The 24,540-nt window shown below is 43.2% G+C and overlaps 1 protein-coding gene across 6 annotated transcripts in view; it reads right to left on the minus strand.

The window, feature by feature from the left end:
- The window catches only part of DENND5B (DENN domain containing 5B), a 110,006-nt gene that overhangs the window by 12,663 nt on the left and 72,803 nt on the right, over nt 1-24,540 (minus strand). For 2 of the 6 annotated variants that reach the window (XM_082765649.1, XM_082765648.1), the window contains 11 exons: nt 24,203-24,434; nt 23,304-23,390; nt 22,191-22,341; nt 12,739-12,832; nt 11,648-11,758; nt 9,514-9,645; nt 8,538-8,690; nt 8,011-8,089; nt 6,710-6,791; nt 1,713-1,841; nt 268-389 (listed from right to left, as the gene is read on the minus strand). In XM_082765649.1, the coding sequence (XP_082621775.1) occupies nt 268-389; nt 1,713-1,841; nt 6,710-6,791; nt 8,011-8,089; nt 8,538-8,690; nt 9,514-9,645; nt 11,648-11,758; nt 12,739-12,832; nt 22,191-22,341; nt 23,304-23,390; nt 24,203-24,434 (1,372 nt within the window). The remainder of the gene's footprint in view (nt 1-267; nt 390-1,712; nt 1,842-6,709; nt 6,792-8,010; nt 8,090-8,537; nt 8,691-9,513; nt 9,646-11,647; nt 11,759-12,738; nt 12,833-22,190; nt 22,342-23,303; nt 23,391-24,202; nt 24,435-24,540) is intronic. The other 4 variants (XM_082765652.1, XM_082765653.1, XM_082765650.1 and 1 more) reach the window with 3 other exon arrangements.

Raw genomic sequence — 24,540 nt, forward strand, 5'->3', positions numbered from 1 at the left:
GGGAAGATGAAAGAGACTATACAACTCAGAGAGGAAAACCAAGTGCAGCAGCACTCTGCTGATTACTCTCCTTTGTGCAGTGCTCTTATCCTGAACACTCCCCCACAACCTTGCTCTCCAGCTGGTTTCCCACAGCAACATCCAGCACTAAGGTTTCCAGATAAGGACTCAGTTACTCAGACACTGGCAACAGCAGCAGCCCCTCTCGCAAATCCTGACAGCAACAATTTTTTATTCAGAGGGAAAAAAAATGATTCTCCAACTCACCGATTGTGGTGAAGACGCTTGTGAAGCAAAAGTAATCCACAGCATTCAGTGAGAGAAGGTGGTATAGAAACTGCTCCCGTTCTTCCTCACAGCGCAGGAAAGCATAACGCTTGTAAAGTTTCCTAGTAGAAACAAACACATTGCTGTCTTGTCGAAAAAGCACCAAGTTAAGTGATCTTCACGGGATGTGTGAAAAGTGAGATTCCCCAGCTGATACAAGCTGTTAGAAAACCATCGAGGGCATTTACTCCTGGTGCTACATGTATTTTAGAGACCTCTCTGAGCTCCATGGTGCCATAGCAAGGCTACTGAGCTCATTTCATTAAAGGATCAGTTTTCGTTTTGCTGCAAAGCACAGATGTAAACTAGAGCCACTCATAACAGCAGATCTGTGCCAACACACAGCAACCCCATTTAAGTCTGCTCAGGCTTTCCCACCATTATCTTCCATGGGATGTATCTTCCCACCATTGAATAGCCTTGCCTAATGAAGGCTAATCAATGATCCATAATCCAGCAGAGAAAACTAAACAGGAGGCATCAGACTATTTAACCAAGCAGCAACAGCAACTTTGCTGCCACTCTGAGTTCTCCAAACCCAGTGTACATCACCAGTTGCCCAGAGCAGTGCAAAGTCACACCAGGAATTAACCTGGCACCACTCAGAGAAAGCATGCTGCTTGTGGCACTGCCTGCAGGCAGCAGTCTCCCAGTAAACTGCTAACACAGACAGAGGTAAATGAAACTTCAGGGAAAGCCAGGTCTGCCACCATATCTTTGGCTGATCACCCAAGAGGCTACTGTTTCCTCTTTCTTCTCATTAGCATATTTGGGTATTTATTAGTTTCCAGCATAATCATGCACATAGCTCATCACAGAGCCAGTTCTGCCAAAAACTCCATGCAATAGCTTGGATGTTTTCTCTTCATATTTTTTTTTTCTCCTAAACATCTCTTTGAGAGAACAGTCAGGAAACATCTACAGAGGCCGATCCCTAAGTGCCTGTGCTTGCAAAAGGAGGCAGCGCTGGGGGGAGCTGCTAAGTGGCTGGGAGGGCTGGCCTCCAGCCCAGCTCAGCTGCAGTCAGGACGTGCGCCTGCATTCAGCTGAAGTCAATGTTAACACAGGACCACTGTAAAAAAAAAACAACACTGCTGCTTCATTTGCACAAGATATAAGGACTGTGGGGCTGTGAAGTGGCTTGGATCAATGCACTGACCCAAAACCTAATGTTTCCTTCCTGAAAATTAGTTTTCCAGGCGGATGGGCAGACTCCTGCCCTGCTGGGTGGGCAGTAGCTCCTCCACCAGCCCTTCAGTCCCTTCTGGCTGGAAGCCACTGAACCCAGACGAGGCACCTGGCTGTGCCCTGAGCCTGCAGAGCCCCTTTGGCACACCAATGAGGCAGATGTGAAAGTGAAGCTTTGAGAACAAGAGCCAACTTACTTGGCAAGTGGCTGGTTGGAAAGCAGCTGCTTCAGGTGCTGAGACAAAAGCTTCTTCTCCAGAGAAAGCCTTATCCAGGCTCGGGCTCGCCCCACATCTGTCTTTATCTCACTCATGTTCTGAACATGCCTGAAATGGATGGGAAAAAATAATAATAAAAATAAGTGAATCATAAAAATCCTACAAGCTTCAAATAGCAGCATCCAGTGTGAGGCAGCAGCTGGACTGGAAACTGTCTCTTGATATTAGATGCTGCAGGGTAAACAGAGCCAAATCCCATCCGCTCCCCTGCATGTGACAAGTGCAACAGAAGTTCATGTGATTACTTACACGTAAGCACAAAAACCTGTCTGAAAACCAAGAGAAAGAGCCTCCAACATGGCCCTACAGAGCCCCACACCCTCCAGCATGGCACAGAGACCTCTGTCAACCCCAGGCTGGCCTGGGGACAGGGGCAGCCCCTCCTGGGCACAGCAGGTTGTGTTGCAAGCACTCTACAGAGCACATCAGCTGCTCTGCATCCCACTTGCTTAGCCAAGGTGAGCAGGGGTAGACCTGCACATCCCCACACTGCCCGGGGTAGATGTCCCTACAGACATTGCTTATGATGTAGGAAGAAAACCAAACCAAACCAGCCACCTATGAGACCCATTTATACTACAGTAGCTCCCTAAAGCTGCTGACACAAACAGGTATGTCTGGGAGGGCAGCGGACAGTACACGTCTTAAGAGTCTCTCCAAACCACAGTCTAGTCTGAAGGCAGTGCTAACAAACCCATTAATGGCAGCAGCAATAGGAAATCTGAGAAAAAAAAAAAAAAAAAGAGGATTATTAGAGAAAACAGTGACAGGCAGAATCACATTTTCAGGGATGTAAGAGGTCCTCGTGTAAGTGGTAATCTGAATGCCATGCGCAAAGTCTGTAGGAAAGCAAAACTGTAATATTGGGGCTTTTTTTCTGTGGTTTTGCCTTTTTTTAAAAAACAAAACAAAACCAAAAACAAAACAAAACAAAAACTTCCTATATTTCAGTTTGGAGAATGCCAGAAGCTCCAGTTTGAGAGCACCAGGAGCCTTAGAAGAGGAAGAGAACTGCCATGGCAGATTGAAGCCGCTTCCCCAAACCCCCCACTTAGTTAAATAAAACGCAAGAAAAATGACTAACAGTTCCCAGCAGGGGAAAGAAAGGGCTGCAATTTCTTAATTTTCACGCAGTTTGCATATTAAGTGCACAGGCAATTCAGCCCTCCAAACCTTTGTGGCAGGCTCCACGTAGCATTGGCTGAGTTTGAGCTGATCTTTGTTGCCATCATCTTTTACAGCCCCCTGCGCATCGCTGTGTGTTAGGGAATGTGGCAAGATTTACTCCAAAGAAAATCCAGCAAAGTCATGCTGTGACTGATGCTTTCTGTATTGACTAGTATGGTCTCACTGTCTCGTGTTTTTCCCCATCTGCTATACCCAAACACGTGCTTTGCGTTATATTTAGACCCTGCATTATTTGAGAAAAACACTCTCTTGTTTATAGAGCTTCAAGCATAATAGGACTAGGGCCTTAGGAGCAAATTTGCAAAGCACAACCTAGTGCTGTCCAGAAATACTTGTTTGCTCTGAACAAGTGAGGAGGATGCCAGACATAGCTCATCAGCCCTCAGCACTGCTCTCTGCTAGGCTAACCTGCCCCACGCCTCAAAACACAGACGGACCTTTGCAATCCAAGCAGAGGTGTCTGCATCACGAAAAACCTAGGTTAGTGCAAATTCCTTTAAAAAACAGATTTATTATTATTCTTATTTTCCAATAAAAGAAGCTTCCTCCCGTTTCCTAACGTGACACATGGATGGATGTGTCAGAGGCCTGCTCTTTGATGGACAGGTGAGGAGCACGAACTCTCAGTGCCCTGTAAAACAAAACCAGAAGGGCACAATATGCTCACATACAAGTCCTTGCCCTTTGTAAGCAAGCTCACGAGCCTCCCTCTTTTAGCAGAGATGCCTACCAGCTGAATCACCACAGAGATCCTCGCTCCTGGCACTGGCAAGCCCTTTGTGAAACATCCCCCTTCTTGGCTCTGAGCATGGCAGCCAGCACTAGACCTTGCAGTGCAGACAGCTGGGCACGTGGTCAGGAGTCCTTGAGAAGCAGGACGTGCACTTCACTCAACTACACAGTGCTGAGATGCTCTCTTCAGACATTTCTTGCCTTTTGGGATGGGAAGATCAAAGCACAGAACATCTCTCTCCCTCTCCACTCTCCCTGACTTGGCTTAAATTACACCTAATACGAAACACTAAGTAGAATATGTTATTTCACTGTGAGTGGATTCACACACAGACTCAACTGTATTCCATGCGTGCTCTATCCCCCTTTATTACCTGTTTCTGCTTGAGACCAGATTGGCATAAATCACGCATTTGGGACAGATCAGGATCTGCAACCATGCAGCTTGGCAGAAGCATTAAGAAGATTCAGTGATCCATCTTGGTGTCAGCAGAAGCAGCGTGTGGCAGAACAGAACATTCAGGAACGCAGATTTATTTCGTTCTCACTGGTGACGGTCAGAACAGCTCTATTTTTATCAGTGACCTCAGTGTAAGCCCTGTGTGCTCACCGCAGCACAGCAAACTCTTTTTTGTCAGAGTCCTGAACGGCAATTTCAGTGCAATTCCCCGGGTTGGGACTTGCTTTCTAATCCCATTAGCAATAAAGAAAAATCTACTTTCCCTGCTGGATGTGAGCCTGGGGTACGGCGAGACATTGCCTCTGCAAATAGCTGTGCTGCCAGGAGAGGTTACAGCTGCTCAGCATCACCACGCCACCGAGGACAGTGCGAATGCTCCCGATCCCCATGCAGCCAGAAGAGAGCTGTATTTAGCTGGTACCGTTCAGGACTTTGATAACCCAGCCTGTTCCGACTGCAGCAGGTTACAAAGCACTTCTGTGGGTGCAGCACCCAGGGCTCGCACCCCAGGCTGGACCCTGCTTGTGGGAGGGGTGGCACGGCCAGACCCAAAAGCTGGTCACAAGGAAGGGCTTGCCTGAAGGGAAGGACTCAAAACCAGAGCCCAGCTGGACCAAAGATGTTGGGTCCATGCAAGAAGCAAAATAAACGTCTTGAGCATTTTCTGTACCACATCTAAGATGCATGGTTTTGTGAGGGAGGCAGAGGACACACAGCATTACCTACAGCACAGGCTTATCACAGATACAAGAGCGTGACTGTGATTCAGCCCTGCTGTTTAAGTTGTTTACACAACCTTGCATGAGCCATCAAAAACAAGCTGTGCTTAAGGCAACATTTAATCCTCTCACCATTCATTCAGTTAGCACCACAACCCCGGCAATTTAACAATTACCCATCCTTCCAGCTTCAGCATAAATGTGTGTGTGTGCAAACAAATATTAGCCAGCATTCCTTCCAAGCAGGAGAAAGGATGCCACGAGAATATGCATGACAAATTCAACTCACCATCTGCCTGGTGTTTTGTGTGACCAGACATGTTTGTGTACAACCATGAATACCCAAGATACCACAAAAAGTAGTATTCTGCCTCTGTACTTTGAAAAGCAGTGGAAGCAATCCAGTGACTCAAGCAGCAGAGCTCAGGTTCGTGCTGGACTTCCATTAGGGAGCTTAGCAAGTGCATGGAAGATGAAATGCACGCACTGGTGAGCACTACTGGGAATCTCCCAGTGTGCAAGTTTCCGCTCCAGCTCCTCCTTCACCCTTTCCTGCCACTGACCTGCTACAAGCCATCAGCCCCACAGGACATGGTTAAGTAAATAGCTGCCATGTCCCATGAGAAGGATGCTAAAATGGCAGACACATGTTCAAAAAGTCCCTCTGACATTATACTCCTAATTACACTGCATGCATTCTTCCTCCTGTTCCCTTGTAATGGCGCATCGTTTCAGCCCTACATGGCACGTTGTATTCTTCAAACACAGAGTGCAAGATCCTTAAACCAGATAACGTAAAACAAGATAGTTGCACCCCGCAGGTGGGAAGAACAGTCATTCTCTTTCAGAAAAAACTGACTGATCTATGTGATCCCACATCAGAACAAAATGATCGGTAATAACACACGGTAAAATCACATTGCTGTAATCATAGATAGCTCACAAAAACATTGATTAATCTTAATTATGCCTTCTTTTTACATGGAAGAAGGATGTGGCATTACAAGAAACAATGCTCACATTCCCTCCCACTTTAAATTGCTTGCAGCTCTTTACAGAGGAGCGTTATTGCATTATTTCTGCCCTCTTTTCTATGGCACTTCTACCCCACTGAAGTGCTTGGTTGTGGCAAGTGAAGTGTCAAAGCAGTAACGTGACCTGGCTTGATCATGGAGATGCCCTCAGGAACAACTGTCTGGTGTTGTCACATCAGCTTCCACCCCTTCTTATTCTGTAATCCTTCAGGTTCCCCAAAAATGCTTCATGAAACGCTCTCCAAAGCCAGGTCTCCTACAGAGCACCTGCCCTTACTTCATGTTCCAGCTTAGACTCGCCTAAATACTAGGCTCATGTACATTTCTACATTTGTACATTTATTACTATTGGTCATAAAACGCTAATTGAAAAAGGGAACATTGCTCAGACACTGCAAGCAGATTTTTATGTCCCTTTGTTTCACGTATCAACCATACTTACTTGGTCAATAATTTAAAGCAAACAAAAAGAAACAAACTCAATGTACCAAGGGATTCAATATTCAACATATCTCTAGTTTGTAGAAACTGGCTTTACTGCTAGAAGAGACCCCTGGAGAAGAAAAAAACAAAACCCAAGTAGAACTTGGTGCATTTTTCACTGCCTAAAATAAGTAAACATGCAAAAAGTTTTGTAACAGAAAAAGGTAATGGTCTAGATTTCAATGCAGGCTGAGGAGAAGCTTTAATTCTACTTAACCTTTGTAAACCCAAAGGTAGTGAAGATCTTTACATTATTTACATTAAAACCACAATGAATGCTTTAGGAATCAAATTATATACCTCATATCTTGTATCAGGGAAACCCTCAAAGTAGGCAAAATAATTCCTGTATCAGACTTCCGTCTTTCTGGTCCAACAGCAACTACAGTGGAGAAAATACATGAAGTTAATACAAAATTATAGTAGTGGTCTGCAATGTGTTTGTTTTACGTAATGCTGAAAACAATCTTAAGTCACTGGTAACTGCAACAACTCTGTTCATTAGCATTATCACTATCCTGGAAATGTGGAAGCAGACAAAAGAAAAAATACTTATTACGTTACCTATTTCTTCCTTAATTCAGCAATTAACTTGGGGATTTAAAAAGCTTCCTTTTCCATATGTGAAATAGATTAATATAAATCTATACAGTGGTGAGTTGAGTTTTATTAGTAGTACGTTATATGGGAAACTCACAACTGAGAAGGATGTGATAAAATTAAGCTACAGTAGCACATAAGATGCAAAGAATGCCATGCATTTCTGTACTCCTCTGATCAAACTGCTGTGTGGTGACACAGTTTGTTCTCAGGAATTTGTGCCTGCCAGCCAGATTGCTTAGCACATTACTCAGTGAAGTTTACTAAAAACTCTTTTGATGAGTGGGACTAGTTCATCCATCGATGCATCCTTGAGGACCAATCATGAAGTTGCCCTCTGCAGGATGTGAAGATTTCCAGAGTCCTTGAAAGATGACCCACAGAGACCTTCACTAAAGCCGCCATGGCACAGGGAGATCTCAAGGTCATCAGAAAACCAACCTCTCTTACAACACAGAAGTAATTTAGTGATTGTAAAAGGCCAAACCAAAGCATAACCTGGGTGCCTAGACTGATGGATGGAGATTCATTACACAACGTCTGAACTGTACTGTCCACCAGTATAAAGATTTATTGAACATGGTGATATTCACATTGTGATTTGGGAGACAGATTATGATCAGTGGAAGAAAAATGTCAGCTGTCTTAGCCATGGCTCCAAGCCTTCAGCTGCTTCACAAATAGTCTCCTACAGAAGCACAGCTTCTCACACCTTAGTCAATGATGACTAGAAGGGAATGAAGGTAGCGAACAGACATTGAGTGATTTCCAGACAGGGATAGTAAGCAGCCTCATTTCTCTCCAATAACGTCAAGCTATTTTGTCCAGACATCAAGGCAGCTTCATAATGATTATGAAAGGCCTCAGAATGTAGACATGATATTAGCAAGCAAATACTCTGAAATTCCTACATGGATTTCACATGGCTGCACTGTTCCTCACAGGCCTGAGTTCACCTGCTGTGATGGACCCCCCCAGGGAATGAACTGCTGAGTACTCACCTGGGGACTCTGCACTATGCTCTTGCTTCTCTTCTCTCTCCTGGTACTGAAGTAAATGGGACCACAAAGCAGATTTCCCCTGAAAAATTGAATATGAAGTAGCTTTAAATAAATCAGCCAATGGAAAAGATGCAGCAAAATAATGGGATGGCACTTCAGTGGGACAGAATTTCCGTAGTGAGTATGATTTCACTTCTCTTGGGCCACAAGACCTCAGAAAAGGACAGCATGCTCCCAGTGATCTAGCAGTGGGACCACTTGCTTTCTTTGTTCTCTCCCTGGTTTTGCTTCTGAAGGTTGAAAGAGGAGAATCCAAACACCAGTTTGACAACATCACTGCAATTTCCAGAGCTGCCTTGCAAAAAAAGAAACCCTCACAAGATATGAACCAGTGAATCTGAGCCCAAAGATACCTCCCCTGCTTTATGTTGGAATGATGCTACTGAGCAGCAGCTTGGAAGGTATGGGGGCATTCAGCATTTGACAGAGCACTGTACATACAAAGTCCCAAGTTTCCAGTTACCAACCTGCTTGACCTGCAGACCATGACTCCAGATTCTTTCCAGCAGATCACAGAGACTAGCAATCAACGTATTTTCCTCCAGACCTGTTATGTTGGCTTCTCCATGTCCCAACTCGACTGCTTCGTGGCCCATCTTCTCTACCAACATACGTTTAGTCTAATAATAATAATAAAAAAAAAAAAGTAGAAAAAAAATCCAAAAGGTTTCTAAAAAAGGTTATCTCAAAAAGGACAGAATTTATAGATGAATTTACTAAGACATGGTTGGGGATGATAATCTAGAGACCATTGCTAGTAGCTTGGCCTGAGAAACATTAAAATATGCAAATTTGTATTATTAAACCACACTGTCCTGTTTCTACACCCTTCTTCTATTGTCCTGTTCCTACACTGCTGATTTATTATTGACCGGTATCAGACAGAATACAGAGCTAGATAGATTTTTGTTACAAAATTATCATTATATAAAGAAACTATTCTTCAATGAAAATAAAAGCTTCTTAGCTTTTTATTTATTTATTTATTTTATTTATTTTATTTATTTTATTTTATTATTTTTATTTATAGAAACTGCTATACTTCATTAGCTCTGCATAAACAGCACGCCCAAGTTGCACATGCTAAACGCTTCCTTTTCTGACTGAGGGTCTCGATCCTGTTATGTTTAGGTTACCTTTAAATCTGAACAACTAAAGGAAATCCTCCTTAAAATATCTGAGATCATCCTGATTCTCCTTCCTGCCCTTTTTACTCTTCCCGCCAACTTTGACTGCATAAACAGAAGAGTGATAATACACTTTCTTCTTTTCTTAGCAGTTGAAAAATATAACACAGAGGGATATCCATCCTGTAAATAGCCCAGTACACCACCAGACCAACATTGTTCCTGCTGTGAAGGACTTTCAGGATACAAAATGCAGACGCTATTTATGTTCAGCATAAACAATAGGAGGGATGCAGAGGGATGAGGGAGGACTTACCTTCATGCGACATTCCTTCAGCAATCCTTCCACAAATTTACTGTTGGTCTGTGCAATCACAGCTGGAGAGAGGTCTGAGAGTTTGGGCTGCCTTAAATTTTTTCCTAGACTCCTTGCCTCCTGCATATATTTCTAAAAATAAACAGAATAATTTTAGATATTGCAAGTCAGAGGGGTTCTCCTCATCCTAATCCTAGGCAAGCAGATGCTGGTGAAAAGGAATGAGCTATTGTTAAGCTAGTAACAACAACATGATCTGTCTGATGCTTAAGTGTCAGGCTGAAGAAGTGGAATGCTCCCTTATGACAACACAAAAAGCCAGATATTTTCCTGTGTGGTACCAGAGCAGTCAACACTATCTAGTAAACCGTGCTGTTAGCCACTAGCACAAAGTTAGCCACACCAAGTGCATAAAAGCGTGAAACCTTCATTCAGCAACAAAGTCAAAATACCAAGGAAAGTTTCTTTCCATTGTTACTTGACTTTCACTAATAAGTAAAAAGCCGTTTGTCTAGTTTATTGACCAGACCATTCATGAATGGAAAAAAAAATATCTTTGAATAGAAATTGCAAGAAGCAGAAATATATCTAGTGAAGGAGAAAGATTTCACCCATTACTTTGCGTCTGAATAGTTCATGTGGGAAAAAAACAGACTTGATTTTATTCTCAATTAACTTCTTAATTACAAGTGAAGCTCATTTCAAATGAAACTGACATTTAGGATCATTCTTGTTTGTACTGTAGGGGTGCTGATTGAGAAGAATGTACAACTGGCATGCTTTTTAAAAAGAGATCCAAGCTATGAGAAAAGACTTTTAAACCTCCTCGCTTCACTGTGGGTTGGGTTTTGTTTGCTTGTTTGTTTTTAAGCAAAAAACTCAAGCCCATCAAGAAGTGTCACCTGCCCTAACACCTGTGTGAGGGCTACATGCTCAGCAAAGCTAAGAAGTTGGCCACATTTTGGTGTGCAAATGGGAAGCCAATCAAAAAGTTGCCCAAACAATATTCATGAAGTTTGTGTTAATAACAGTTAAATAATAGGACACGGCCAAATAAAACAGTCTTGAGACAGCGTGCTTAGAGCCTGATGTTGGAATGCTACATTTTTGTGCAAGACCTGTGAATTTCTAAATGTATGTTTTTATGTTTTAATGCTGCCTCTCTGGGGGAGATGGATGGAACATGACAATGACTGCTCGTCCCCCAAGAGGACCAGACCATGCTCCTCCAGTGACTTAGCACTGCTGCTGGCTGGGCTTTGGGGGTGCTGAGCAGCACACAGTGACAGGACACCCTACAACCACTTCGCATTAGTCCAATGGGTCAGACAAGAAAGTAGGGTTCTGCCACAGAAAGCCGTGTTCATCTAGTTAGTAAGTACTCAGCTAGGTAATTACAGTTTCACTGGTGCTGTAAGAACTTAGAAATAGTCGAAAAACTACTGCATATGGGAATAAAAATCACAGCTGATGAAAGCACATTGTTCAGCAAGCAATAGCAAAAGTGACTTCCATCTAATTTGGTGCAAAAATTAGCAGTGAGAACAGTGAAAAAGTAATACAGAGAATATGTAAATAGGAAATCTAATACTTCTTTTTGAAGGCAAAAGTATAAATAAAATGTGGTTATAGTCTGAAGAGTGCAAAAAAAAAAAAAAGATAATCTTATTTTATTTATTGCATGTCTTGCTATTAATTTATTTTTTTGAACTTTTAGTGTTCAAGAGGAGAATGAGTGTGGGACGATAGGACCAACTGAATGCTCTCTGCCTGTATGTCAGTGTCCACACACCACCACCCTCCCCTATGCTGGGATGCAAAGATCCAGCAGTCAAAGCAATGCTTTTTTGAATTTGACACCCTAAGCTGAATTGCCAGCCAACCAACATGGGAAAAAGGAAGCAAAACAAAATTCTTGTCTTTCAGTCTCACAACTGTCATGTTTGCCAGGGAGCTGGCGTGGAAGCCAGGAGCTGGTTTCCAGCTACTTTTCTGATTATAACCACACTTCCAAGCACTACGGGGACGTGCTCGTACTCTATGAGAAAGGGAGAGGTTTGGGAGGCAGTGAAGACAGTGGTTCCTTACACTAAGACCTCAAAAGCAGCTTTCAACAAGAAAAACTAAAACATACCAGGCAGCATTCAGAGAAGGATTTTTTAGGAGGCCGTGCAGGAGGGGGTGGCCCCTGGTCCCACTCCCAGAAGGCCATTGAGTTCTGGCGAAGCAAAAGCTCCTCCGAGGGCTAAGAGGAGGCAGATGCCCCGATGGCAGAACAGCCAGAAAGAGAAACAAAGCAAGAGAAGCATGCATATGATCCACAGCCAAAAAGAAGAAAGTAAATACATGACAAAGTATTGAAACGGCTCTGCTGAGATAAACGCGCAAGGCACAGTTTAAAATATACTTGCAAAGTCATCCTAGCAGAAACAACAACAAACATTCACAAGAGCTGTTTTGCTGTGTTTCCACGAAACACCATTGGAAGCTGAGGTTCAGGAGTCCACTGATTCCTCTGAGCTTTTTAATTGCAAGTGTCAACACTGGTCAACGTTATCCAGCAAGATGTACTGCAAAACAGCACGAATGTTTTAGTTTTGCTAGTGACATACAAAAGAAGCACATGGAGATCGATGGAAAAATACGGCAGAAAATACTTAATGAAAGAAACTGAAAAGATGGGAAAGAAATGCATGCACGTGACTGACATTTACAAGATGTGTGGGAGTTCTCAAGCTTCAGGCACAAAAAGACCTCGATGTCTTAACCTTTCAAATGGGCTTACTCATGTCAGTAACCATGTAAGGCAAAAAAAAATCCTTTTAAAAAAGAAAAAGTCCTGCCTCATTTGCCTCTACAGAGCTGACATTTATTCAAGGAGTTGGCTTTTCCAGAGACCTTCACACTGGGCAGAGCTCCACTGCTGCACCCAGGCAGGAACCAGGGCTCTGCTCTCCACATGCCATTACATGACAGGGGGCTGTGTCAGCAAATAAGCAGTTTCCCTGATGACAAAGGGACTGTCTTATTCCAAAATAACATAAATTATTTTTATTGTGTGCATTAAAGCATGTACAAACATCTGTGAAGAGCAGCGTTTAAATGGCTGGAGAACCTACATAAACCTTAGGGTAGCAAGAGGACTGCCCGAAGCAGCAATGTGGTATTTTTTCCAAGCCTCACCTCGGGGACAGACAGGTCGCACTACCCACAGATGCCACCTACCTCCCTCAGATCATTGTCCAGCCCAATGTGCTCCGAGTGCTGCCGGAGGCGGTCTTTCCTCCGCTGCGTGGTGGCACTGCGACTGGCCCAACGGCTGCAAAGTTGGAGGGAGAGAGAAAACACACATGAGTGGAAAAGGTTGGAAGGGAGAGCCTGTATGCAGAGCTGGAGGACACCCAACAGACCTGCAGGGCAGGTGACAGGCCACCAGGCACCCAAGGGACCTGGTGGAGACCTGCCTGCTGCCTGCCTGAGTGAGGAGTCACAGCACTGGTGCCACCACGAGGGACATCGCTATGTGTAGGCACGCAGCAATGCCCCTGCTTGACAATTTCCTGACATTTGATAGAAATGGTGGCTGTATAAGCAAACAAACAAACAAAGGGTATGTTTTGAGTAACAACTTCTAAAAAATTTCCTCTTTTGTGAGGTTTCTGAAATAATTCCTGCAGTGGAAGTACCACAGGGAACGTCGTCACCGTGACAGAACTACTGTGATACTGGGAGCACCTATGTCCAAAGGATATTGACAGTACTGACATTCCTGGGATTAATTGTGTTGCTGTCTTCACCATGGTTTTTTTTTATTATTATTTTTTCCCCATCGTATTTCTAAATAGCAAAAATTCTAAATAATTCTGAATTCTAAATAACAAATATTCTATTTTTACTACATCTTAGTTGATGTCCAACTCAATGTTTTTCTCCTCTGAAGCTGCTGCCCAAAAGCAGGAGCTAGGTAGCCAGGTTTGAAAGTGAGCAACCCCCCGACTCCCAAATGTCCCAGCTTCTTTGTGCCAAATACTGTAACAGAACATGAGATAACTCAGTGCCAGCGAATTCAGAATCTCAAGTGATTGCAGGGTTTCTAATAATAACATAGCATTCTGTCAAATCCCTGAAAACAAAAATGTTCAACTGGTGCAGGGAATAAATAAGTTAATACATTATTTATAGCAGAAAGCTAAAATAACTGTGCAGAAAACAATCTATCAAGCATTAAAAAGAAGTATCTAAACGCACATGAAGGCTACATCTTCAGAATGATATAAATTACTGTGGTTGTGCGTATTAAAATAAAAAAATCAAACACAGTGAAAATAATAATAAAAAAGCCTGTAAGTCCTTCAGTGTCTTCATGAAGTCCCCTCTGCCTCTCGCTTGCGCACAGAAGTTAAAGAGCAAAATGCAGCAGGGTGTGCTCAGGGTGAGCCTCTCCATACCGACAGGTATCTGTAGGAACAGGAGTCATCAGACCCACACCCATCCATTTCCATGTGCGTCCCAAACAGGAGCATATTCAAACAGGATCTGGGATCTGAGCTACTTGGGAAAGGACTTTGGGCTGGCAGCGTGTAGGTGGGTGCAAGTCTCGAGGAGGAGCCTGCATGGAGCTGGACTTGGGTCGTGAAATGGCTGATGAGACACTGGGGAGGTGCAGGAGGCCCATGAGCAGTGCAGAGATGTGACCCTGGTTGTCTGAGCCCTCCAGTTTCCAGAAAGCAAGACATGTACTTAACTGTCTCCACCAATTTCTCTAGTGAGGCAATCAAAGACGAAATTTTGGCTGTCTGGGTCCAAAAGGTTAAAAAAAAGTCATGGGAACTGAAGTCTTTATGGTCAGAACTGACGTCTCTTCCCACCTTCCAAATAACATCAGGAAAACAAGTGCAAAGTAAGAAACAAACACCTGGGTCTGCACCTAATTATGGTTCAGCACTTCACCATCCGATATGACACAAAGTTTATTTATAAAAACCCGTAGCCTCAAGCCTGTTGTAAGTAAATGAAACAGCCCAATAGGTGTCTGAGCAGGAAGCATTTGTACCTTCTCAGAGGGACGCATTACTGACATAAGTGTCTCTGCACCTCCTCAGAAACCTTAAAAATATACAACCTGTGACTTTAATAAATCATCACATTCCTTGCAAAAGCAACACCCAACGCCTCATCAGATGACTGAGAGGGGAAGAAAACGGCATTTTGATAATCTCAGAAGGTTGAAATAGAGCAAAAGCCCAACCCCTTGAAATAGAGGATAGCAGAATTGGAATTGACTTTAGGAATTGACTTTTGGCTCTAGAGACCCCCCATTTATTCCAAGTTAATACCAAGCTTACTTTTCACACAACAGAATGCCAGTAATACACCTAAATTTAAGTTATAAATCATACATTGTCTTTATCATATTTTTCTGCTGTAATTCATATTATATATTCTAAATTCGAGACAAAGGTCTGTTCCCTTTCCACTTGCATTTGTGCAGTTACTGGAAGGTTTAAGAATGACTACAGGCGTCCTTTGAGAGAACACATCCCACTGAAGGTGAAAGTGGAACAAAACCCACAGAATAATTACAGGTAATACACCATCATTAGAGCATTCTCACTCAATTCCAGCCAACTGGGAGGCAGCACAGACCATTCTCCAGATTATTAATCAGAACTATTTGAACACTTTCAGCATACAACCGTAAAGATCATTAGCCACTTCTGAAGGAAGAAATTGCTGTTCATTAGCTGGAGCAATTACACGTGCAGCAAGCCACGCGGCCCCTCTTTCCCAGCCGCCAGGCTAGGGAGGAGAAGCTACCGAGTGCTGGGTGAGGTCTGTGCATTCGGATGCTGCTCTGAATCTCTCTGGGAGATTTGGTGAAGATCTAACAGCAGATAGGCAGCATTAAGCAGTTCAATCTTTTAAAGCCTTTTCTTTACTGGGCTGCATAGGATAATGCTTAAATATCATGATAACCATTCCCTCAGTCCCTCATCAGCAGAGAACACATTTTCAATTATTCCTTCTTGCCCTTCAGCCACTCCAAATGATTCTGAAAGGGGGTAAAGGCCCTCCCCACCTCCTCTGGGGTTGCTGAAATCCCATTTGGGTGTCTGGAGCTGGTCTCCTGGCCCTGCCACAGGCTGGCTGCCTCATTCACACCTTGGCTGCTGCTGCTGACCAAGAGAGGAAGGCTGTGCTTACACAGGCAAATGTGTGCTTGTTTTGAGCCCTGAACCCTGGGCTTTTTCACTGAACCTCCTGGTCATGCTATGAGTGCTCCCATCCCTGCAGAGTGGCAGCCAGAGGAGATGAAGCGCCCCTGGCTGGTCCTGGAGCTGCCCAGCCTAGACGTTACCCTGACCCCAAGAAATCCCTTTCCCTGATTTTTTTTTTTTTAATATTATTCTTATTTCATCTGCAGAGCCCTGAGCATGGACTACTGGCTTGTTTCATGTACTCCCCACAACAGAGGCGTTGCTCCAAGCACCAAGTCTCTGGAGGCAAAGCAGCCGCAGCTGAGGTGCTGTGGTGCAGAGCGCCCAGGGACACGCTGCCTATGTGGAGCAGCACAAAAAAACTCTTTTTGGTAGTCTGTCCTCATCTCCTGATGCCCGTGCCCAAAGACAAATGCTCTTCCCCCTCAGGGACTGCGAAAAAGCAGTGATATTTCAGAGCAGGGACCAGGGAAGACCGTGTGCTGCTCAATATAGAGAAAATAAACAAAAGGCTCTTCACTGGAAGTGTCTTCAACATCAAGACTGGAAGGTCAACAACAAAATCAGTATCGTTTGATACCACATTAGACCCAGCAAGCACAGGAGTTGGTTTGCAGGGGGTGGAGGAACTATCGAGGTGGCACTTCTAAAACACAACACTTAACCTGTGATGCTTGATTTCTGTAATAAAAATGGAAATACAGTCAATATCAAAACTGAACTGTCAGAAACCAGTCTAGCAGAACAGCAGCCTGGACGTGCTGTACTGCAACCATGTGTTCATCTCTCTCCCCCCCTGCCTTTCCTTCCTCCCCCTCATTTCAAAGCTCCATGAAGGCATGAAGAAATGAAGCCCACCCAAGCCAGACACAGGTGCAAAGGGTAGGATATACATTGCAGGAGGTGTAACACGCTGCCAGAGAACAAGAACGTGAGAGGCATCTGAAAGACAGCTTCAGTCACACACTGATTTAACTAATATAGCCATTGCCATGAAAATCACTACTGTAATTTAGAATCAATTCACGCTGATAACAAAGAGAGAGGTGGAAGGAAATGAATGCACTCGTCTACAGGACAGAAGCTAAATCTCCTCATAGAGACCATCTCCTGAGGCAGACTGCTATTTAGGTCTGCAAATCATGGCAATACAGCTTTTACATACATACCTCCACCACAGGAATTGTCTGACTATGTTTCTGTATTTGCAGCTCAGCACACAGATGTACCATGCCTCCAACAACCCTAAAAGCAGGCACGCAGTCTGCAGGCATTAAACACAAGCTGCACGTGTAATCTGCTCAGGCTAAGGAGCAGTTCATGTGGGACTACACAGAGATGGCAAGTCAAACCCATGTTGGACCAAACAAGTTAAAAGGAAGGTCATATTTCCCTGTGAACTTCAATTCTGCATAGTTATTATAAAATGATAAATTAACTGATATAAGTTAATTACCCTTTTACTGCCTTGCACTGATTGAGCCAAGGATCAGCACACAGAGGGCTCACCCATCCAGTTCCAAATTCCCATAACACGTAATTCCTAGTTCAGAAAATGCTGTAAAGCACTTGTTGTCGAAGTCAGTCACATTATATTCTCAAAAATGAATGTATTTGAACACAAAGAGTTAACATTTCCACTGCACCTGTCAGTGGCTTGCTCCGTCAGGTTACCTACTGTATAGTAACCACTTATTTCAGATTTTCATACTTAAAAGGTGAGCTTTCACTACACACGATGTTTAAATAACATCAGTGTTGTGTGTGGATGGCTCAGTGCTGACTCATGTCTTGTTCAGATGCACTGCAGAGATGTTACTCTCTACCACTTCAAAGTGCAATTATCTGGCTTGATTTAAGAAACAAAAAAACTTCAGTGAAGCCTGACAGCCTTAAAACAGTACCCAACATGTCAGGAGGTAGAAAGAGCACATGTAGTATGAAGTACCCATTAGAGGAGAGACAGATCATTTGTCACACAAAAAATAACTTAGTTAAAGCCAGAATGAACTCTACCATCATGTAGAGATTCAACAAAAGGATACCAGTTTGCATAATATAAATCATATTTTCTTTAAAAATGTTAAGACACATTAACTTTACTGAATAAACAAGCAGGAGTTCTATTTAAAAATTAGGAGAACCAACGGGCAGATAAAACCTGGGCAGGTCCCAGCAAGTAGGGTGTGGTAGAGGCCACAAGGCTGTGCCCATCACAAAGATGAACCAATCTCATACATTCCTAATACATAATTTTTACAAATAAATACTGACATAGTGGTGAGGTCAGCAAAATGCAGCACAGGGACAAAAACCTACAGAAAGCAAGCAAATATTTTTGAAATCTGCTTTACAGGTAAGAAAAACGCTTCACTTAGCTAAACCCTGAGTTTAAGAGGCCAACTACAGAGGGATCTGTGCTGGAAGACTTGCACTGTGTCCTCTTCTGAGGGTGACTGCAGGTAATGCAGCACACAGAGGACAGACAAAAGCACCAAGTTCACAGGATGCCAGAATACGAAAGGACTCAGAAGAGAGAAGTGGCCAGAAAAGGGGAAATGCACAGGCCAGGAAAGAAAGTAAGGGGGAAAGCAGGGCACAGATAAAGAGTGTGGAAAAAAACAGAGCTAAATGAGGAGGAAGGTTAAAAAAAAAAAAAAAAGATAATATAAGCCTTTTTGTAACTGTGTAACAAAGCAAAACCTTCCCTCAAAAGATAAAATAAAATAAAAAAATCAGTTGCTCTTTGTGGGCAGCACTACAAATTGCCAGAGTGCTAATATATTCCCATGCTTGATGTGCAATCAGTGTTTTCCTTTGCAATATTTAATCTCATTTATCAAGCTTCTTAGTACAAATTAAGTTACAAGGTAATCAATTAGATTGAAAACACAGCTTGCTTCATTGTTCTAATTCTGCATTGTAAGCATATTCACCGTCATTTAACAATTAGCTAATCACAAACCATGAAGTGTTTATGTAGCTTGCCTTTTTGTCATTCAAATTCCTTTCCTGAATTGTTGCAAAACGTATCAGCCAGTGGAATCCCAGATAAAATTTTAAGAGCCTGGCAAGAAAAAAACAACATGGGAAAGAAGAGGAAAATATGTAGAAACCACAACGTGGTGCTGGTGTTTGAAAAAGGAAAGGACAACTCTGGAAACCAATGCTCTTTTCCAGGCTGGTAGACACACTGCCTAAGTGACTGCAGCCCGTTTCCTCCTGGGATAATTTCTAGGAGGACTTTTGCAGAAACCATTGTTTTAGGAGGTTACAGCAGTGTGGACAGGACATTTTTGAACTCAGAGGAAGCTGCAGCTGCTGCCTGCAGATTCAAAAACTTTTCCTATGAAGTGGGGGATGTATCAAAGGGGGTGAGTGCAGACTGAGTATCCCAAGCAGGACACTGCTGCCTGATTTTTTTTTTTAACCTTACTGAAAAGAAATAAAAAATTAAAATTAGAGTTACTGTCAGGGAGGTTTTTGCTTAGCTGAGCAAGTCAATATTCCCTTACCACCCCAGGAGAGAAGGTACAGATCATCCTCAACGACACTAAGCAGGCACCTGCAGCCTGAATGAGCTGGCCAGAAGAGGAGCTCATGTAAAAGGGGCTGTCTTCCCAACTTACACTGAGCAAGCAGATGAGTGAAAGCAGCAAAAAGCGTAATGCTGGCTAGGGCCAGAGGAACACAGGTCCACCCTCCTGTCCAGCCTCCTAAAGTACACCTTGGGGGCACAGGGAGGAGGCAGCAGAGTGACAGAAGTAGGGCAGAGCAGGCTGCCGAGCATGGCTGCGGGCTGACAGATGAAACATTATTAGGCTTCGCTTTATGACAGACCTCGGTGTTTTAACACTTATACATGGTAACGTGACCAGCGTTTGTTCCCAGCTGCATTTAGGTGGAAGTGATCCAACGTGACCGTCAGCCCTTCCTCTGTCCCCAAGACCTGCTTGCTGTGGCTAGCAAGCAAGAGCCAGACACCTCCTCTTCCAAACACAATTTCCACCTGTCCAAGCAACGTGGTTGTCTGGAATCACACAAAGGACCTAGGACTGAACAAACTGAAAATATTCGTTCTTTGCATTATATTCCTGACCTAGATATAATATGATACTTACAATGGCCCCGTGACTGTGACAGAGGTACCTTCACCACTCTGTCTCATTGCAGGAAAGGAATAGTTAGCTAACATTATGGGCTCTGGTTATACGTTTGTTAGCTTATTTGTTCAGAAAGGGAAACAATAAAAAACTGATTGCTAGCCAGCAAGGACAGGTTTCCATTAAAATAGCTTTGAAGTGGTCTATTTGCTACGGTCCAAAAACAACTGAGTGGAGCATGGGAATGACTTTTCTCTCCTGAAAATACACTTTCTTACAACATTCAGGATACAAAATTCACTATATAAAACTGAAGTCTGCAAAATTAAATCTGATCTACATATTAATTAATATCTTTTGCATTAGTTTCATCAACACATGAGCATATGTACACACACACACTACATCCAAAGTGCCTGAGAATGAAGATGAAATGTTCTCTTATCACATGCCCATACTCAAAGGCTAGGGCCTGTGTGCAAATACAACATATCCCCAAGAAGCATATACTGGGAAATTCAAATTAATTTTGGAAGGCTACAGTTCAATCGATTTTGTGGTCAAAAGAATTATACTGTTCTTGCAGAGAGCACGAAAAGGCTATCTATTGTATCTGTGGGTGTAAATTCAGCAGAATCACATATCTTAAATGGGAGAGAAAGAGAGTCCTCTCAGCTGCTCGCATAAAATGCCAGGAATCAGAAAGATATAAACAGATGGTCTTGAGATTTTCCAATTACAAACCTTTTTGGCAATACACAACTGGAGGAATTCCAAACATTTGTCACTTTGACATCACTTCGCAGTAAGTAATGGGATTTTTGTATTTACAAATTCTGAAACATGCTGCAGTTTGAGGACCAGAACCAGCTACATCAAAAATTACCACTCCAGGAGTTAAAGTCACATTTAAATGGGCACAAATCTAACAGAAGTATCTTTGAAGGCACAAAGAAAACTGTTTTTAGTTTAATGCTTATTCATAGACTTGGTAAGATCCTGTGACAGAGCCTGAACGTGTAAGTAACTTGGAGCAGGCTGAGCCTGCTCGCGCTGTTGCTGACACTATAAAACTGAAACTTGGTGTAAGGATAAAAGACAGACTGCTAAACACATCTCCCAGAAGTTGAAGAAATCCTCTGTTTCTCAAGGAAACATTACCTTTAAACTTCTGTCTTCTCTTGCAAGATGACTACAAAGAACTTTGAAATAAGCATTCCTCCTTTTATTTTTGTGGGTGTTAACTCAAAAACTAATTGCAATTCTTTAAACATTCAACGCTTATGGATATCTTATTTTAACAGTTGCAAGTCTTTTGCATAGTAGGTTATTAAAATAGGATTAGCTAGCACTGGGGGGCACAAAAGGTGTATAAATAGAATTGTGTGGGCACCTCACAGAGGAGCCTAGAGCAGCATGTGTGCATGCCATTTTCTGAAGGAAAAGCTAGCTTTCAAAATTTGGACTCTCACATTTATCTGTGCTCTACCTTGACCTATCACTGAAATTGAAAGTTAGGGTATGAGCTAATCATTTTGTAAGCCATCATCACTGATGCTCAAATCATTCCATTTTTTAAGGAAAGAGGGGAAATAATCTCTTTTCTGGGTTTTGGGGGAAGGAAAAATGTCACCTACAGCTCTTACTTCCCATTATATTGATATAGAAATCATGTTAATTACTTGCTACAGGACCTCATTTTACATTAGGCAAATTAACTACATAATGATATGCTCAATTCCACAGCTATAGGTACCCCTACCTTCACATCAAAGCACAGTACAGAGCCTAACTGGAATCAGAAGAGTTTCCAAAAAAGAACCACATACTCTCCAACCTCACTGAGTTGTTATTCCAGGTTACTCCAATCTGGAAACTGAAAAAGCTACAAAAATCTTTGGGGCACACAATAATAGCTAAAGGAAAGAGAGGAACAGAGAGGGCACTAATTCCTTTCTGCATGGTGATGTAGAGGCTTCAATACCAGAATTTATTTCAGAATCTGAATTTTGGCTTGGGTTTCCAAATTATCCTATTTAGTGCAAAACAGGAAACTAATTTTAAATTTATTATGACAATAATAAAACTAAAAATATGTATGCGGAAACATGGTACTCATCACTAGAATAGAAAATTCTGAGGAACCTTCACAAAACCAGAAATAACACTTTCTAGTGTAACCCAAACTATGGCTATACCTTCAGAATCAGCTGGTAGAAACCAGAAAAGGAAGGAGTTGCTTTGGTTTATTTACTCTGGCTAGAAACCATCCAAAACTGAGACCGCTGTCCATTGATGTGGATCTTTCATTAGAGAAACCTCCTTTCAATTCCAGAAAATTAAAAAATATGCTTACTTGTTGTTGGTAGGTCCTGTTGCTAAGACGTCTGATTGCAACTTTGGGAAAAATCCTTGTTCGTATTTCCCTTGACCAATCTTCATATCAAGTAAATGCGGGTGGATGGCTGTGTGATCAATCTTCATCAGCCGCTGCTCGATGGACTGGGCTGCAAGTTATACCCACACGTCAGCAACCCTGTCAGCAAGCTACGTGTGCTACAACAAGCAGTCATGCTCTGATCCCGAGTAAGTCTCTAAGAAGTTAAAAATGCACCTTACTCCCTGAAATTCAACACTTAACGGAGAAAACACCTGTGCTGTTATTTTGTTATTTGGCATTATCTGGACACAATAGTGTTGGGACAAACATGTTAGCTGTTAGGCAAGCCGGTACTTGAGGGACAGGATGGGTTACAAGTTGATAAGGACAGTGCAAGCTTCCCCTGCAGCTTGGTGTTTGACCTCAGTGCTCCTTCTGTTAAAACACCTGGGGCCTGCTGGGCCTGGAGCAGCTCCCTGTGAGGGCTGGGCACTTTGCTTTGCCCCAGAGACATTTCCTTGGGCAGATGCAGCAGGGCGATATCCAAGTTTTGCAAATGTCTGCCACCTGTGTGATGCTCCTCCTGAGGGTGGACATGCTAGTGCTGGCTGACAGGCCATCAAAAAGCACAGGTAGCCAGCAAGGCCTCGAGGGCAACAAGCAGACATTTAGACGTGGCAGAGGTTACGACAAGAGCAAAGAGGGCTCCCTAAAAACCCTGGTGCCACTGATGCCAGTGTAGTTTGGTCATGATGTGGTATGAAGGTTTCACCTCGGCTCTCCAGAAGAACACAAATGAAACCTGTCAGCCTCTCACCACTGAGTCAGATGTGCTGTGAACCAGAGGGGAGAGGGGGCGGTGGGGCGAGAGCAGCATTGAATTAACAAATTCAGTATGCAACTTCAGTATTTTTCCCCCCTAAAAAAAAAATAAATCCCTTTGGAGGTTTTATTTTGGAGCTAATGGCTGAGTAGTATAGGGACAGAAGGTTTGAAGGGTTTTGAAAACAGTGGGTTAAACAAACAAGTGTTGGAGTGGTGCTGGGCCCAGGTGTGTGAGTGGCAAATATGAAAAAAAGTTGGCATTACTATCAGTTTGCTGCTTTTCAAGACACAGAAAATGAGGTTCCGGTGCCACAATATCTACCAAAACTAGACGTTGAATAGACAGGCGACCTGTAAATTAGAATTGTTTTTAAACAGAAAGAGTTAAGCAGATATAGGATTTCTTTCTATTTCTGTCACACTTGTAACAAGCAAAATGCTCTCAAGCAATTAGAAAACTAAAAACAACAACAACAACACACAAGAAATGTGCTTGCCTCAGTTCATTAATTTGTATCCCAACGAATTGAAGAGTATAATTTCCCTATATTACTTGGAAATTAAATAAATACTTGCACAGTAAGAAACTCAAGTGTAATTTGAAAATATGTCCTGTGACTATAGTGATAAAACCATCCAGATCCGAAGCACACAGCGTGTTGTTCGCTAACACTGCACATCTCCTGCTGGAGCTACCAAATGTGCCACACAGAATTATGTCCCCACAGCTCTAGCCAAACAGTGTGAGCCCAAACCCCTTCCTTTTTACGGGAAGGGGTAGATGAGGTGAGTGTCCCAGGTACTGGGGCTCGGCTCCTTGGTGTGGCTGGCGCTGGTCCCACTGACACAGCGAGGGGAGGCTCTGCTGGTGGTGGGACAAGAGCTGCCTGGAAGGGGATGCAGTGAGCCCCTGCCTGCAGCCCAGATTTCAGCCTGGGTTTGTTGAACAAACCAGTGGGCTTGAAGAAAAGTAGAGGCTCCTGATATTTAGAGCTTTTAAAAGATCGCTGAAGTTTTTGCCTAAGGAACCACAGACACTGCAGAGTGCTGCACAGGTAGCTCAGGCTTCCTCACTGGTTGCAGCACTCCCATGACTAAAGACCTGTACCTCCTTGTGGCTGACATTGTACTTCTGAATATTTTATTAGCCCATCCGAACGTACCTGCTTCCTTCAGAGTGCTGCATTTCTGATAGTTGGATGTCCGCAGTGCAGGGGCCCTTACATTATACAGCCTTATTTTCTCGATTCGGGAGTCAAAAACTCGCAGGAAAGGATCCTTCTCTTCCCACTGGGAGATTATTTTGTTGTCTATGAAGGTTGCAAACATCTGTGTTTCGATGAAGTGTGACAGGAATGGGAGGTAAGGCTCAGGTTGGTCCGAGAGAAAGGAAGCCTGAAATACAGAGCAGGGCATTAGTGCCACGCTCCTGCTGTGCTCCAACATGACAAACTGTCCTACAGCAGAGAACTGATGCAGCAGCCACCAGGAAGGCTTGGGC

Source organism: Aythya marila (assembly GCF_965140915.1).
Source record: "Aythya marila genome assembly, chromosome: 1".
Taxonomy (NCBI): Eukaryota; Metazoa; Chordata; class Aves; order Anseriformes; family Anatidae; genus Aythya; species Aythya marila.